This window comes from Lepidochelys olivacea, assembly GCF_965140295.1.
Source record: "Lepidochelys olivacea isolate rLepOli2 genome assembly, chromosome: 4".
NCBI lineage: Eukaryota > Metazoa > Chordata > Testudines > Cheloniidae > Lepidochelys > Lepidochelys olivacea.
Window position 1 is genome coordinate 98,838,717 of NC_140414.1, and position 12,654 is coordinate 98,851,370.

The 12,654-nt window shown below is 38.8% G+C and overlaps 1 protein-coding gene across 1 annotated transcript in view; it reads left to right on the forward strand.

Annotated features, from left to right (window-relative positions):
* The window catches only part of TXK (TXK tyrosine kinase), a gene marked incomplete at both ends in the record, with an annotated part of 32,939 nt that extends 20,572 nt beyond the window's left edge, over positions 1–12,367 (forward strand). The window contains 8 exons of the mRNA XM_084625759.1: positions 2,831–2,958; positions 3,661–3,735; positions 4,672–4,843; positions 5,473–5,689; positions 7,104–7,168; positions 9,153–9,271; positions 10,453–10,610; positions 12,299–12,367. Coding sequence (XP_084481885.1) covers positions 2,831–2,958; positions 3,661–3,735; positions 4,672–4,843; positions 5,473–5,689; positions 7,104–7,168; positions 9,153–9,271; positions 10,453–10,610; positions 12,299–12,367 — 1,003 coding nt within the window. The remainder of the gene's footprint in view (positions 1–2,830; positions 2,959–3,660; positions 3,736–4,671; positions 4,844–5,472; positions 5,690–7,103; positions 7,169–9,152; positions 9,272–10,452; positions 10,611–12,298) is intronic.
* Positions 12,368–12,654: the final 287 nt, after the last annotated feature.

Below are 12,654 nucleotides of genomic sequence, written 5' to 3' on the forward strand. Positions count from 1 at the left end.
GAGTCACCAGGGTCCCTTTTCAACCAGGCGTTGCAGTTGAAAACCGGACACCTGGCAACCCTAGTTATTAGCCACCCCATTCCATCTGAAAGTTGGGGTTGGGGAGATGCCTCCTCTCCCTCCCTATAACTAGACCTATACTAACACTTGGAGTGTATTGCCAAAGTTCAGAATCCTCATTAGCTTCACCATTTCTAAAACAAAGTGTAAACCTCATTTGTCCAACTTGGCTCTCTCACAACCACAACTAAAATCAGTAGAGACCAGTCCTACTGGAGCAATACTACCCTTAAAATTGGTGGCAAATCAGTGTGGATGGATTGGATGGACAGCGGAATTATGACTGTATTGAATCTAATTGATGATAAATTTAAACACTTTGTAGCTCTTCAGCAACAATTTGGCTCGCCCTGGTACATAGCATGGAAATATCTCCAGCTAAAGCATTGACTTATAAATTTATTTGGACTGGATGCACTGGAAGTTACAGAACCTCCAGAACGTTTATTATTTTGGAGGAAACATTCTGGATATACTTGGCCAGCGGTATCCTGTTACAATTTTCTGGCCCCAAAAACTGTGCTAAAGAATGATAATTTGAGAGCTGCTTGGAATAGATATATGACGTTATACAACGATTTCTGACCCAATGGAATACAATTGTATCTAATATTTAAAAAGCAACTATAGACATGACACTACAGCTTATTCACCAAAAGACACTTTTTCCCCACATAAGCTAATAGTAATAGACCTCATAAATGTTGACTGCTGTTGGCAGTCCTTTGGTGCTACATTAGCTCATATGTTTTAGGAGTGTCCCTGTATTAAGAATTTCTGGTATGAGGTGGGTCAAAGATCAGTTTGATATTGGATGCTAAAATGGATTTCATTCTCAGATATATTCCTGATACCTGGAGATTACCTGGTAACAAGGCAGCATGGTTCCAATGTGCAGCTTTGGTCCCTAAAAAATTAATCCTTGAAAAATGCAAAGGTTGATCCCCACCAAATATTGATGTCTGTCTCTGTAATATGGATGATACAGCTAATAAATGACTGGCATTCCACAGAAATGGAATGCCCAAAAAATTCAAAGCAATTTGGACTGCCTTTTTAGGGGTCTATGATTAAAGTAAACCCTGAAGATAGATATGACACTTCCCAGCCCCCACTTTTGTCCTAAACCCCTTTAATTCCTTTGTGTATTATGATGAATCTGAAATTTTGGTATAGTGGTTGTATTTGGTAAAATTAATAATTTAAAAAACAAAAACAGTACAGACGAGAGGAGGTGGAACAGGAGAAAAAGCAGTGAAGAAAAAAGAGGGGTGGGTAGAAGAAATGAAAGAATAAAAACTCAAATGAAAAAAGTCTCTTGACTGCCTTTGGGGAAATAGAGAGGAAATTTGGGACTTGGACCATTTTTTATGGATTAGTTTTTTAATTCTTTGGGAGGTGCTCAAATACCTGGTGATAGGTATCATTAGAAAAGCCTAGATAGATGCAAGGAAACTAGAGCATTACATAGTTTACCTAGTATATCATTCAGGTAATTTCTATAGATACAGTGATAAGAAGTGGTATACTAGATACAGGTTTTATGGGAAGTGCTTAGGCCACAGAGAAACTGGAAGGATCATGCAAGGACACCAGTGACAGTGAATGGGGCTGATGCTATCACATGTTCTCCTGAAGTGACAGAATAGTATGGGTGGCCATGCCATTTGGACCCCCTGAAATTTGGGGTTTAGGAAAAACACAGAAGAAGAAATTACAGGAGTTGAGGTACGGGGGGGGGAGGGACAGGAGTTGTTCAGAAAGGAATTTATTAAAGAATGAATAAAGATTTCAGCAAACATAGGGCATTTGTATCTATTTGCACTCTTGCCTAGGTATGGGCAGTGGCACCTGAATTTATGGAAGTGTTCCCTATATCTATTACTCCCATAATGCAAGAAGAGGTACAATCTCAGAGGATACATATTGATTGAGAGACTAAAATAAGATAGAATAGTAGCTGATTTTTCATATAGGTTCCAAATTCTAATCCTGTTGGAGTCAATAGTAAAAATCACTCTTGTCTACAAGTTACCACGATTTGGCCATCAGAGACATCTAGGATGTCAAAATGTTTTAGTTAGTGGTGGGCAACCTGTGGCCCATCGGGGTAATCCGCTGGCCAGCTGCCAGACAGCTTGTTTACATTTGCATGGCTGTTAGCAACTCCCAATGGCCACGGTTCGCCGTTCCCAGCCAATGGGAGCTGCGGGACATGGCGGCCAGCAGGTCCCTGCAGCCCAAGCTGCTTCTCGCAGCTCCCATTGGCCAGGAACAGCGAACCGCAGCCACTGGGAGCTACAAGCAGCTGTGCAAATGTAAACAAACTGTCTGGTGGCCCACCAGTGGATTACCTTGACGGGCCACGTGTGGCCCATGGGCCACAGGTTGCCCTCCACTGGTTTTAGTAAATGACTGCAGAATGGTTACAAAAGGGATGTCTGCTGTAGGGAGGAAAGGGAGCAGAGGAGCTTTTGGTTCGCATCCCTGGCTATTCCTATTTCTTTATTTTATAGATTTCTTTAACTCTGAGCCCATAGATCTCATCCCCAGAGGTCAGAGAAGTATTCAGATAAGCTCTGTTTTTTCCACCTGAAACATTATCCCAATCATAATTCTACCAAGCAATTTTAAACAGGAAAATTGTATTTCCTCCCCATAGATCTTATTGTGTAATAGTAATTCTTGTCCAAAATATTATTTAAATCAGGCAGCTTTATATTATCAAAATATGGTTATTTTCAAGTAACTGATGTTTTGTTGATTTCAGAAGCCACAGTGGAAATATCCGACATTATCAAATTAAGCAAAATCATTCAGAACAGTATTATGTAGCAGAAAAGCACCTCTTTCCATCCATTCCTGAACTCATCCAGTATCACCAGCATAATGCAGCAGGTAACAGCAGCTAACCAAATACGGATTTAATCCTGATGATGATTGGAAGCTCATTGCAGATACGACTTTGAGAGCTCAGGAATAACCCTTCCTGGAATCAAGTTCTGTCTTTTTAAAAAGAGACAGGTTTGCAAAATGTTGAAGAGAAAAGTTCAATTTCTTAGCCATCCCTTGTGCCAGATCAGTAGTTTTGTACGGTGCAAAAACTGGGGTTGAGTCTATATCCATCTGTTGCCTTTTGTCTTTTATTTAGAGTGTAAGTTCCTGGGAGCAGGGATGATCTTTTTGTTCTGCGTTTGAAGAACTCTTAGCACAATGCGGTCCTGATTCATCACTAGAGCTCTAAAGTGCTACAGTAATACAAATAATAAATAATTACTACTACTACTAATAAACAAGCTGAATCCTGTGGGCCTTTGGAAACTGTGTAATATATTTGTCCTCCGACCTATTAACTTATCTGGCAAGCTGCAAAATGCCAGTGTTCTCACCCTATCTATCCAAGGACTGAGTATGCTTTTCCCTCAGTTACTCCTTTTCACCAGGGCTACATCTGAACAAGTCATAAATAATATAGAAAAAAGTAACTTCAGTGAGTAAGAATGAGGAAAACAAAATAGGTTTTGTTTTAGGAAGCTAAGATGGATGCATAGGATAACAGGATAATTGTTCTAAAGAATATTATCACTTTGTCACCCATAGGTCTCATCACTCGCCTCCGACATCCAATTGGATCAATGGGAAGTTGTTTACCAGCAACGGCAGGATTTAGTTATGGTAAAGTTTGAGGTATTGTTTTGGTAGAGTTTTAGACATCTTCCTAGGTTTTTATACCATGCTTATCATCTTGGTATCTGAGGTATGTTAAGAAATTATCCCTGTAATAATTAATATATGAAAACACATGTCCATCAATAGGAATTATCCATTTCTTATTCAGGATCCAAAACTCAGTGAAATACCTGACTGGGCATGTATCATTTAGAAGAATGGTCTCATTCACATTACTAACATTGCTTCTAAATTTTCTCACATTTTGTGAACAAAGACCTAAGACTCCATAGCCTTTTAAGGGCCATTGAAGCCTATTTGAATGTATATCTCAATTAATGTTAACATCAATTGAGATCAAGACTGTTCTTGCCAATCATGCAACTATTAGAAATAAGAGTGGCATTTAACAGTGCATAAAAGAGCAATACAAATAATTTTGGTTTATATATGATAGTAAATGAAGTTCACCTGGCTGGCGAATACACATCTAGAATGAGTCCCTCCAAAAGTGTATGCTGAGAATTAATATATTTAATATATTTCCTAGAACTACTACTTGTGAAAGGCAAAAATCATTGTGGATGTCACAATAGAGCCAGCTAATCAATAATATCACATCGCTGTCTGGAGGTGGATGAGAGTGATGGACAACGCATATTGAAGTGTTCCCATGATGTTCTCAGATGTAGTGGATAATTAAATATCTGTCCTACCTTCAAGCCCCAAACATTCCTGTGTTAGATGATTATCCCATATCTCAAATAATAGGGGTGATGAAAATTTTCATAGCAAATAACAGGCGATGGATAAAATTAACAAACGATTATCTGTTCTGTGTATATACTACAGAGAATGGGGCATTTTTCCTGCACCATAAATAGGGGTTAGGGCAGCTGGCATGTACCATGCTATTATAACATGTTGAGCTCACTTTCACAGAGAAGTGGAAGATAAACCCATCTGAGCTGACTTTCATGAAAGAAGTTGGGCGTGGCCAGTTTGGAATAGTTCATCTGGGTAAATGGAGAGCACTTGTCAAAGTTGCCATTAAGGCGATCAATGAAGGTGCAATGTCTGAAGATGATTTCATTGAGGAAGCCAAAGTCATGATGTAAGTACTATAGCTGTTTCATGCCTGGTGGAAAGGGTTAAACTGAGATGTAATAAGAAACAAATATAGTCAAAGATGTTTTCATAAGGTTTATTTGATGGGTATTATGATTGTGCTTGACACTGTACAATGCACAGAAGACAACATAGACCATGCTCCATGAGTTTACAATTAAAACTGTACTAACTTCATAGTACACACACATTGTACACTGGGTGCAACACTGTATCGTTAGGTCACTTCCATTTTTAATTGAAGGCTGAGTAGGGAAAGTACACTGATAGCTGCTCCTTTCTATCTATTCAACTGCACAAAGCCAGGCATAATCTAGTTTGGGAAGACAAGGAATTGAAAGGTCCAATCTTGATACAGTGCCTATTATATTTAATTTCTCAGTGGACTATCACTAAAAGAATTCATACAGACAGGTGATTTAAGGAAGGATTTGAATTAAGAAATGGTAGTAGATGACATAACAGGTCCTATGTCCATTGCAGTTGAATATCATACACTTAAATATCATATTAACATTTCACAAAATACTTTCTAAAATCATCCTAATAATCAAAACTTCTTTAACTGTTTGTCAGTGGCAAATGTCTAGTTACTGACATGCACCTTGTTAACAGGAAATTATCCCACCCAAAGTTGGTACAGCTTTATGGAGTGTGCATACAGAACAAGCCTCTCTACATAGTGACTGAGTTCATGGAAAATAGCTGCCTGCTCAATTATCTTCGGCAAAGACAGGGGAGGCTTAAGAAAGAAATGCTACTAAGCATGTGCCAGGATGTCTGCGAAGGGATGGAGTATCTAGAAAGAAATAGATTTATTCACCGTGATTTAGTAAGTACAGCAGGTCCTCTGTAATTTGTAGTGACAGTAACAAAATACATGTCATTATACCTTATGGGCACTAATGTATTTTGTAAGTGTGGTTTAACTACTGCAGGATCCGATGGACCAACAGTGTGTTATTTTGATGAAGGTTGTATTCTGACAGGGAAACATTTCTGATGCTCACTCATTTTTATTGTGGTTTGTGGATTTTGTAACACTCTATTTAAGGTATTAACCCTTAAAATGTGCATATGTGTGTGATGTGCTGCATAAATTAATGTATTTGAACTGTTTACTATAAATGTTCTTAAGTTCTGTAGGCAATTGCTGCTGCTGAAAATTTACACACTATTTACTGTATTACAACTCCCTTTAAACAAAAGATATTCATGCATGAAGAGTTAGAGAACACTTAGTGACTGAATGGAGTCAGAGAAAGTAACCATGTTATCTGAAAGTGATGTCCAAATATTGTGTTGTCTTAACACCTCCTTATCATCAACTGATCTTGTGCTATAACAGAAGACATCTTAGTGCAACATCAGAACATCCTGCCAAAACTATTTTGGCTCAGTTTTAGCTTTGCTTTAGTTTGGGCTATGTTTGATGTGAGACATCTAGAGGAACATTTAAGCAGATAAACACTGTATGAATAAGAACGATAAGGAGGCGATGTAATATTTTTAATTGGACCAACTTCTGTTGGTGAAAAGAGACAAGATTTTGAGTATACAGAGCTCTTCTTCAGGTCTTGGAAAGGTACTCTAAGTATCACAGCTAAATACAAGATAGAACAGATTATTTAGCAAAAATGGTTAACATGTATTGTAAGAGACCATTCATAGTGAAGTGGTCCCTTAACACCTTTACAATCATAGGACAAAAATGTGGGATTAGTGAGTTACAGGTTGCTGTAATAAGCCATAAATCCAGTGTCTGTATTAAGACCATGATTTTTAATATCTAGCAAAGTTATGAATTTATGCTCCCAGGCTCATCTTTTGAAGGTGTTGTGCAGGTTTCCTTTAAGGACGTGGACTAAAGAGGTCAGATATGGAGTGATCATTTTGTGAAAAGTGTTCACCCACAGGTGATATGAAGTTTTTGTCTTTGATCATTTTTCTGTGTGAGTTTGTTTGAGAGCATAGTGATTGTCTGGTTTCACCCACATAGTTGTTATTGGGGCATTTAGTGCACTGGATGAGAGATACCACATGTGATAGGCATGTGTGGGACCCATGGATATTGAAAGGCATGTTGTGGGGGGTATTCAACACAAAATTTAGTCTCTCTGATATCCTGGGACCAACATGGCTAAAATAACAAGGCAAACTGTATGAGTAAAGTACTAGTGAGCAGTTGCATTTTTATCAGGATGCTTTAGTTAGATTTCAGATATGTTTTTCTCATTTTCCTGCAGGCTGCAAGGAACTGTTTAGTCAATGCCAAGAATATAGTTAAAATATCTGACTTTGGAATGACAAGGTATGCAGCAATTGTGTATAACAACAGTGTTGAATCTTAACTACATTGGAAATATTTTCAACTAGCAATAATGAGGCCTTGAATTAACCTCCTAGTTTACAAAACTGCCAGTACCAGTTATTTTGCATGTAGATACTGCCAATGGAATTACCTCTCATCTCTTTGATTCCCTTGTACTTTGGTGCACACACTAAGGAGCACATTTTCTAAAAGTTACCTCTGTTTGTGCATACATAGATCCGTGCATGTGCATTCTTCAAGCGTTAATATTTTGCTCACAGGTATTATAATCTTTCAGCTGCTCATGTAGTTTAGTGTTGGAAAAGTTAATGCAATGGTATTCGCACACAAATTTGTGCACACACAAAAGCTGGGTTGAGGGCCCTTTTAAAATTTGGTTTTATCATAAGTGTCAGATACTAAAAGCTTCTAGCTAAGACAATCTTAGCACAGCTCCTGTGGGCTTGTCTACAGGGAATCACCCTTCCAGCTCACCTGGCAGGGCTGTTGCATGCACACCATAAAGGTTCCCATTCAAGTCTAATTTGCAGGGCTGTCTGTGGGGTGAGGGGAGGGCAGGTAATGAGGAGCAAAAGGGGCAATTTGCTCTGGGCCCCATATTTGAGGGGGTCCCAAAACTAGTGACATTGCAACCTGGCCACACCTTTGTTATGATGGAGGGGTGGCCAGTCCAAAGCTAAGCGGAGCTGTGCTGCCCTGTGCCAGGTTGCAATGACCAGAGTGGGGAGCTGGGCCCAGCCCCATGGGACAGAAGCCACTGCTGCAGGGTGAATGTGGGGCAGGCTCGCTTTCCAACCCGACCACCCTGGGGCCTCCTCTCAGTGTTTTTGCATACTTGGTTTAATGATTTGTGAGTATTCTTCTTAAACTCTTTCATCGCCAAGGTCATTTTCTGGAAGGGTGGCAGGCCTGAGTTTCAGATTTTGCTCTGGGCCCTCCCCCCAAACCGCATCTGCAATAATATACAGAACTCACATACCTTACAGCTAACTATGAAACTAGGTAGAGGATTTCACTAACAAGTTGTTTATGTCATGGTCTCCTGCCACCCCTTGTTAGGTACAACAAAGTCTATTTAAAAAGAGACAGAATAATTAATTTATTATTGACTTGCTTGCCAAGAGTACAGGGACTACTTCTAGTATTGCATAATCAGGGGGATTGAATTACACCTTTCCTGGTGAATCTCATAGGCTGTATTGGCACTTATTTGGACATGTGTCCATGTGCAATTCAATTCACACATTTAATATAAAGCTTTTTACTCACATGATTTATGTGTATATCATGTATGATATGATTTGGTATACATTATTTTCTAAGGGATTTTCACCATTTTATTTCGAGTCATTGACCAAAAAAGTGCTACTGTAGTTCTAACTAATCTATCTGGGAATTTACATCGTACTTATCTCTGTGGTATCTGTAAGCTTAGTTAGCTGTGGCGGTAAACATGCACAATTCTGCTCACAGAAAAATTAAGCACAGATGGCTAATAGTGAATCTTGTTTGAATTAATCCAGAGTTCTGACACCAGGAAATCACAGATTACGAACCCGATTCTTCATTCATTTACACAAGTATAAATCACATGTAACTCCATTAAAGACAATGGAGTTATTATAATAAAACAATTATAATATTTTATATATTGTAATAACAATTACAATATATAAAGTGTAAGGAGAATCATACTATGTGTCTCACTGGTATGGCAGCTGGTATCAATGAGATCCGGGAAGTGCAATATCTAAAAAAAATTTCCAGAACATCTTTGTGATTATTGGTCGTGCATAATCTGTGTCTTTAATCCACTCTGGAATTCTTGGAAGAAACAGGTATTTCCATATGGACACAATATTTCTGAAAGTGTTTTTTACATAATCATAAATCTAAGGATATGTCACCTAAAACATTTACCCAATACTTTAGATTAAATATATTTGTTAACTGGTTTCTTTAGATATGTTCTAGATGATGAATATATCAGCTCTTCAGGTACCAAATTTCCAGTCAAATGGTCATCTCCTGAAGTTTTTCATTTCAACAAGTACAGCAGCAAGTCTGATGTCTGGTCATTTGGTGAGTGGGTCAGTTTAAACTAATTCGCCACACATCACTTTGCTCATAAAAACTGCAACACATAACTTTTATAGTAAATTATTTGTTACACAGTTACAACTATCATGAGTTTTAATGAGTCCGTTTCATACTATCAATCTTGTCTAAATTGCAAGAGTCTGTCCATTTTGAATAAAGCAGTGCTTCTTGGTTGGGATAGGGAGGCAGGAGGCCATGATCCAAAAATTGAGAGGATGGAATAACCAGCCTTTTCCACGAGTTGGAAACTGAGGACTCCCAATGGAAGGATTCCCAAGAAATTCCATGAGCTGAAATTTGATGTTTCCACTCCTTTATACAGGATCCATGGTTCTACAGTTCCGTTGTTATTGTCTACCAGACCACAATGCTTTATCTTAACCTCTTGTTACTTGAATTTAGCTTATGACTGCAATGTGCATTTTTTACAGTCAGAAGTCTCCACTTATCAAAATCCACATTCATCTCATAAATCCATAGATTCCCAGGCCAGAAGGGGCCATTTTGATCATCTAGTCTGAACTCCTGTGTAACTCAGGCCATAGATCTTTCCCAAAATAATTCGTAGAGCATATTTTTTAGAAAAACATCCAATCTTGATTTAAAAATTGTCAGTGATGAATAATCCACCATAACCCTTGGTAAATGGTTCCAATTATTAATTACTTTCACTTTTTAAAATGTATGCTTTATTTCCCGTTTTTGTCTTGTTTCAATGTCCAGCCATTAGATCATGTTATACCTTTCTCTGCTAGACTGAAGAGCCCGTTATTAAATATTTGTTACCCAGGTAGATCTTATAGACTGTAATCAAGTCTCCTCTTAACCTTCTCTTTGTTAAACTAAATAGATGGAGCTTTTTGAGTCTATCACTATAAGTCCTGCTTTCTAATTCTTTAGTCATTCTTGTGCTGAACCCTCTCCAATTTATCAACATGTCACTGGGACCGTGCCACAGCTGCTATAAATTGGTGCCGCTACATTTAAGGCAATGTAGTTATTCTTATTTACATCATCTGAGGATCGACCTGGTCCTCTCTCTCAATACAGTTCAGATGTACAGTTGTCTCCTGTATTATCCAGGACACAAAATCTCTAGTGTTCATGATTCTTAATATTATGGAATAATTTTGTGAACATTACATTTTCTGGATTATTCCTAGGAGTTTTAATGTGGGAAGTTTTTACAGAGGGCAAAATGCCTTTTGAAAATAAGTCAAATTCTGAAGTTGTCCATGAGATTTCCGAAGGTTACAGACTTTATCAACCATATCTGGCATCGCTCACTGTGTACAAAATCATGTACAGCTGCTGGCATGAGGTGTGTTTCTCTTATTTTCCTGTTCTGTATATTGATATTCCATCGCCAGGATCCTCATTCTAAATGTGGAGTTAAAGACAATCATTGAAAGCAGGGAAATTAAATACCTACTTTACATTTGTGATAGCCTCAGAATCTTTAATGTGTTTTTCATATATCCCGGCTAAGATTAGAAGCTTCTGTTTCTTTTAACCATTAAAACCAATAAATATAAATAATGACTTGCAACACATCATTCACCAGTCAATCTGATTGCCTGACCCTCTGTCTGAATCCCTCCATGATCTTTCCCTTCTCCATCCCCTTCTCCCTATTCCATAGCATCAAGGCTTTATATAACTATTTCTCTGCTTATATGTTGAACCTGGGGCATGGTTCTCTGTTGTCCAGTGCATTGTACAGTCATTTATGTGAGTACAAAACATGTGCAAAGTGTGCACAGACAACTACCATTCTGATTTAGTAGTGTTTTACATCCACTTTGCACAGTTGTTAATGACTGTACAAGGTACAGGGAAGCAAAGAACCTGGCTCTACTCTCTTATTCCATCCCCTCTATTCTGCTAATGTTTCCTGATTTGAGGCTATGTTTATCTGCTTCTCCCACAATTGTCTGTGCCTTTTTCTAGACTTGCTTCTTTATGTGGAATTCCCTCCTAATATGGCCCACTAAGCCACTAACCTCTCGTAATTTGAATCCCTCTGTAAGACCCACTTCCCCCATGGTGCCCACAGAAGTCTATCATTTTAAATATATAAAATCTTTTGCAGGTGTACTTTTTACTATTCCATCTAAATAGGCATATGCCTAAAGTGAGTAACAGTGTGATCTTATTGCTATAACTCTGTCCTTCCTTCCCACATCTCCTCTCTAATGTGTATCTAACAGCTTATAAAATATCTGCTCTAGGTGTTTGATAGCTACAGTACTTCTAAGTTAAAGCTACTATATCTTAAGGGATTTAGACAGAAAATGCATAGTTTGCTCTCTTCTAGGATGCCTCCTGGGATGCTAGCCACATGCCATCCTTACCTTCCCTATATCAGCCATTGGAGCTTGCTGGCTGACTGTGCTGGGAAACATACACTGCATCCCTTGCAATGGTGTAGCTCTGAGTGTGGGAGCACAGTATTCCAGAGAGCGCTGGTAGACACTGTGATTCCGAGGCACACTGCTTCTCAGAGCCCTATTGGAATGGTGTGGCTATAGACAACCCCCAATGCAGGGCTGAAATGAATATCACCTAAACAGGCATTAGGGCTGGTCTACTCTAGTGCTTAAGTCAAGTAGCTCAGGGGTGTGAAAAATACACCCCCCCGGAGTGACATAAGTTACATTGACCTAAGCAGTGTCCACACTGATGCTATGTTGGTGGGAGACATTCTCCCGCCAACATAGCTTCCACCTCTCACGGTGTAGTAGCGCTGATGTAGGACTTGAGTGTAGACTTGCCCTTAGATTTACATTTAAAGGTGTTTATGCTCATGATGCTGTTGTTCAGAAAGCACCCCCATCAGCTAACATACTGACATGATGAAGCCAGGATTTTTCTTAAAATGACAAACATACAACTTTTCTTTCTGCAAACGTACATGTGTAACAGTGTTCTGGGTAGTCTGCTTCTAAAAGTCTATTCTTATGTTAGATCAGCCTGTACTACAGAGGTGCCCTCTGCTTTGTTTTTCAGAAACCTGCAGGTCGCCCTGCTTTTGCTGAGTTACTCCAGACCCTCACAGATATAGCCGAGACTGGATAATCAGACTTTCCATACATATGTATTCTCATTGCAGAGATCGTATGAAGTCCCTCATGTGGTAATTCTCAGTCTTTTACAGTCTTAGCTAGTTACATCAATCAGCAGCACTGTAAATATTGAGGAATCCGTGCGGTTTAGTCTGTTTTCATTTTCAGGGTTCATCACATTTTTAGTGTTTTTGGGGAAATGGATAGTTCAGGGGACTGGTGATAGGCTCTTAACCTTTTTGCCTCAAGGTTGCTAGTTCAAATCAAGACCAGGTTCATGATGATCAAGTCTATGCTGGA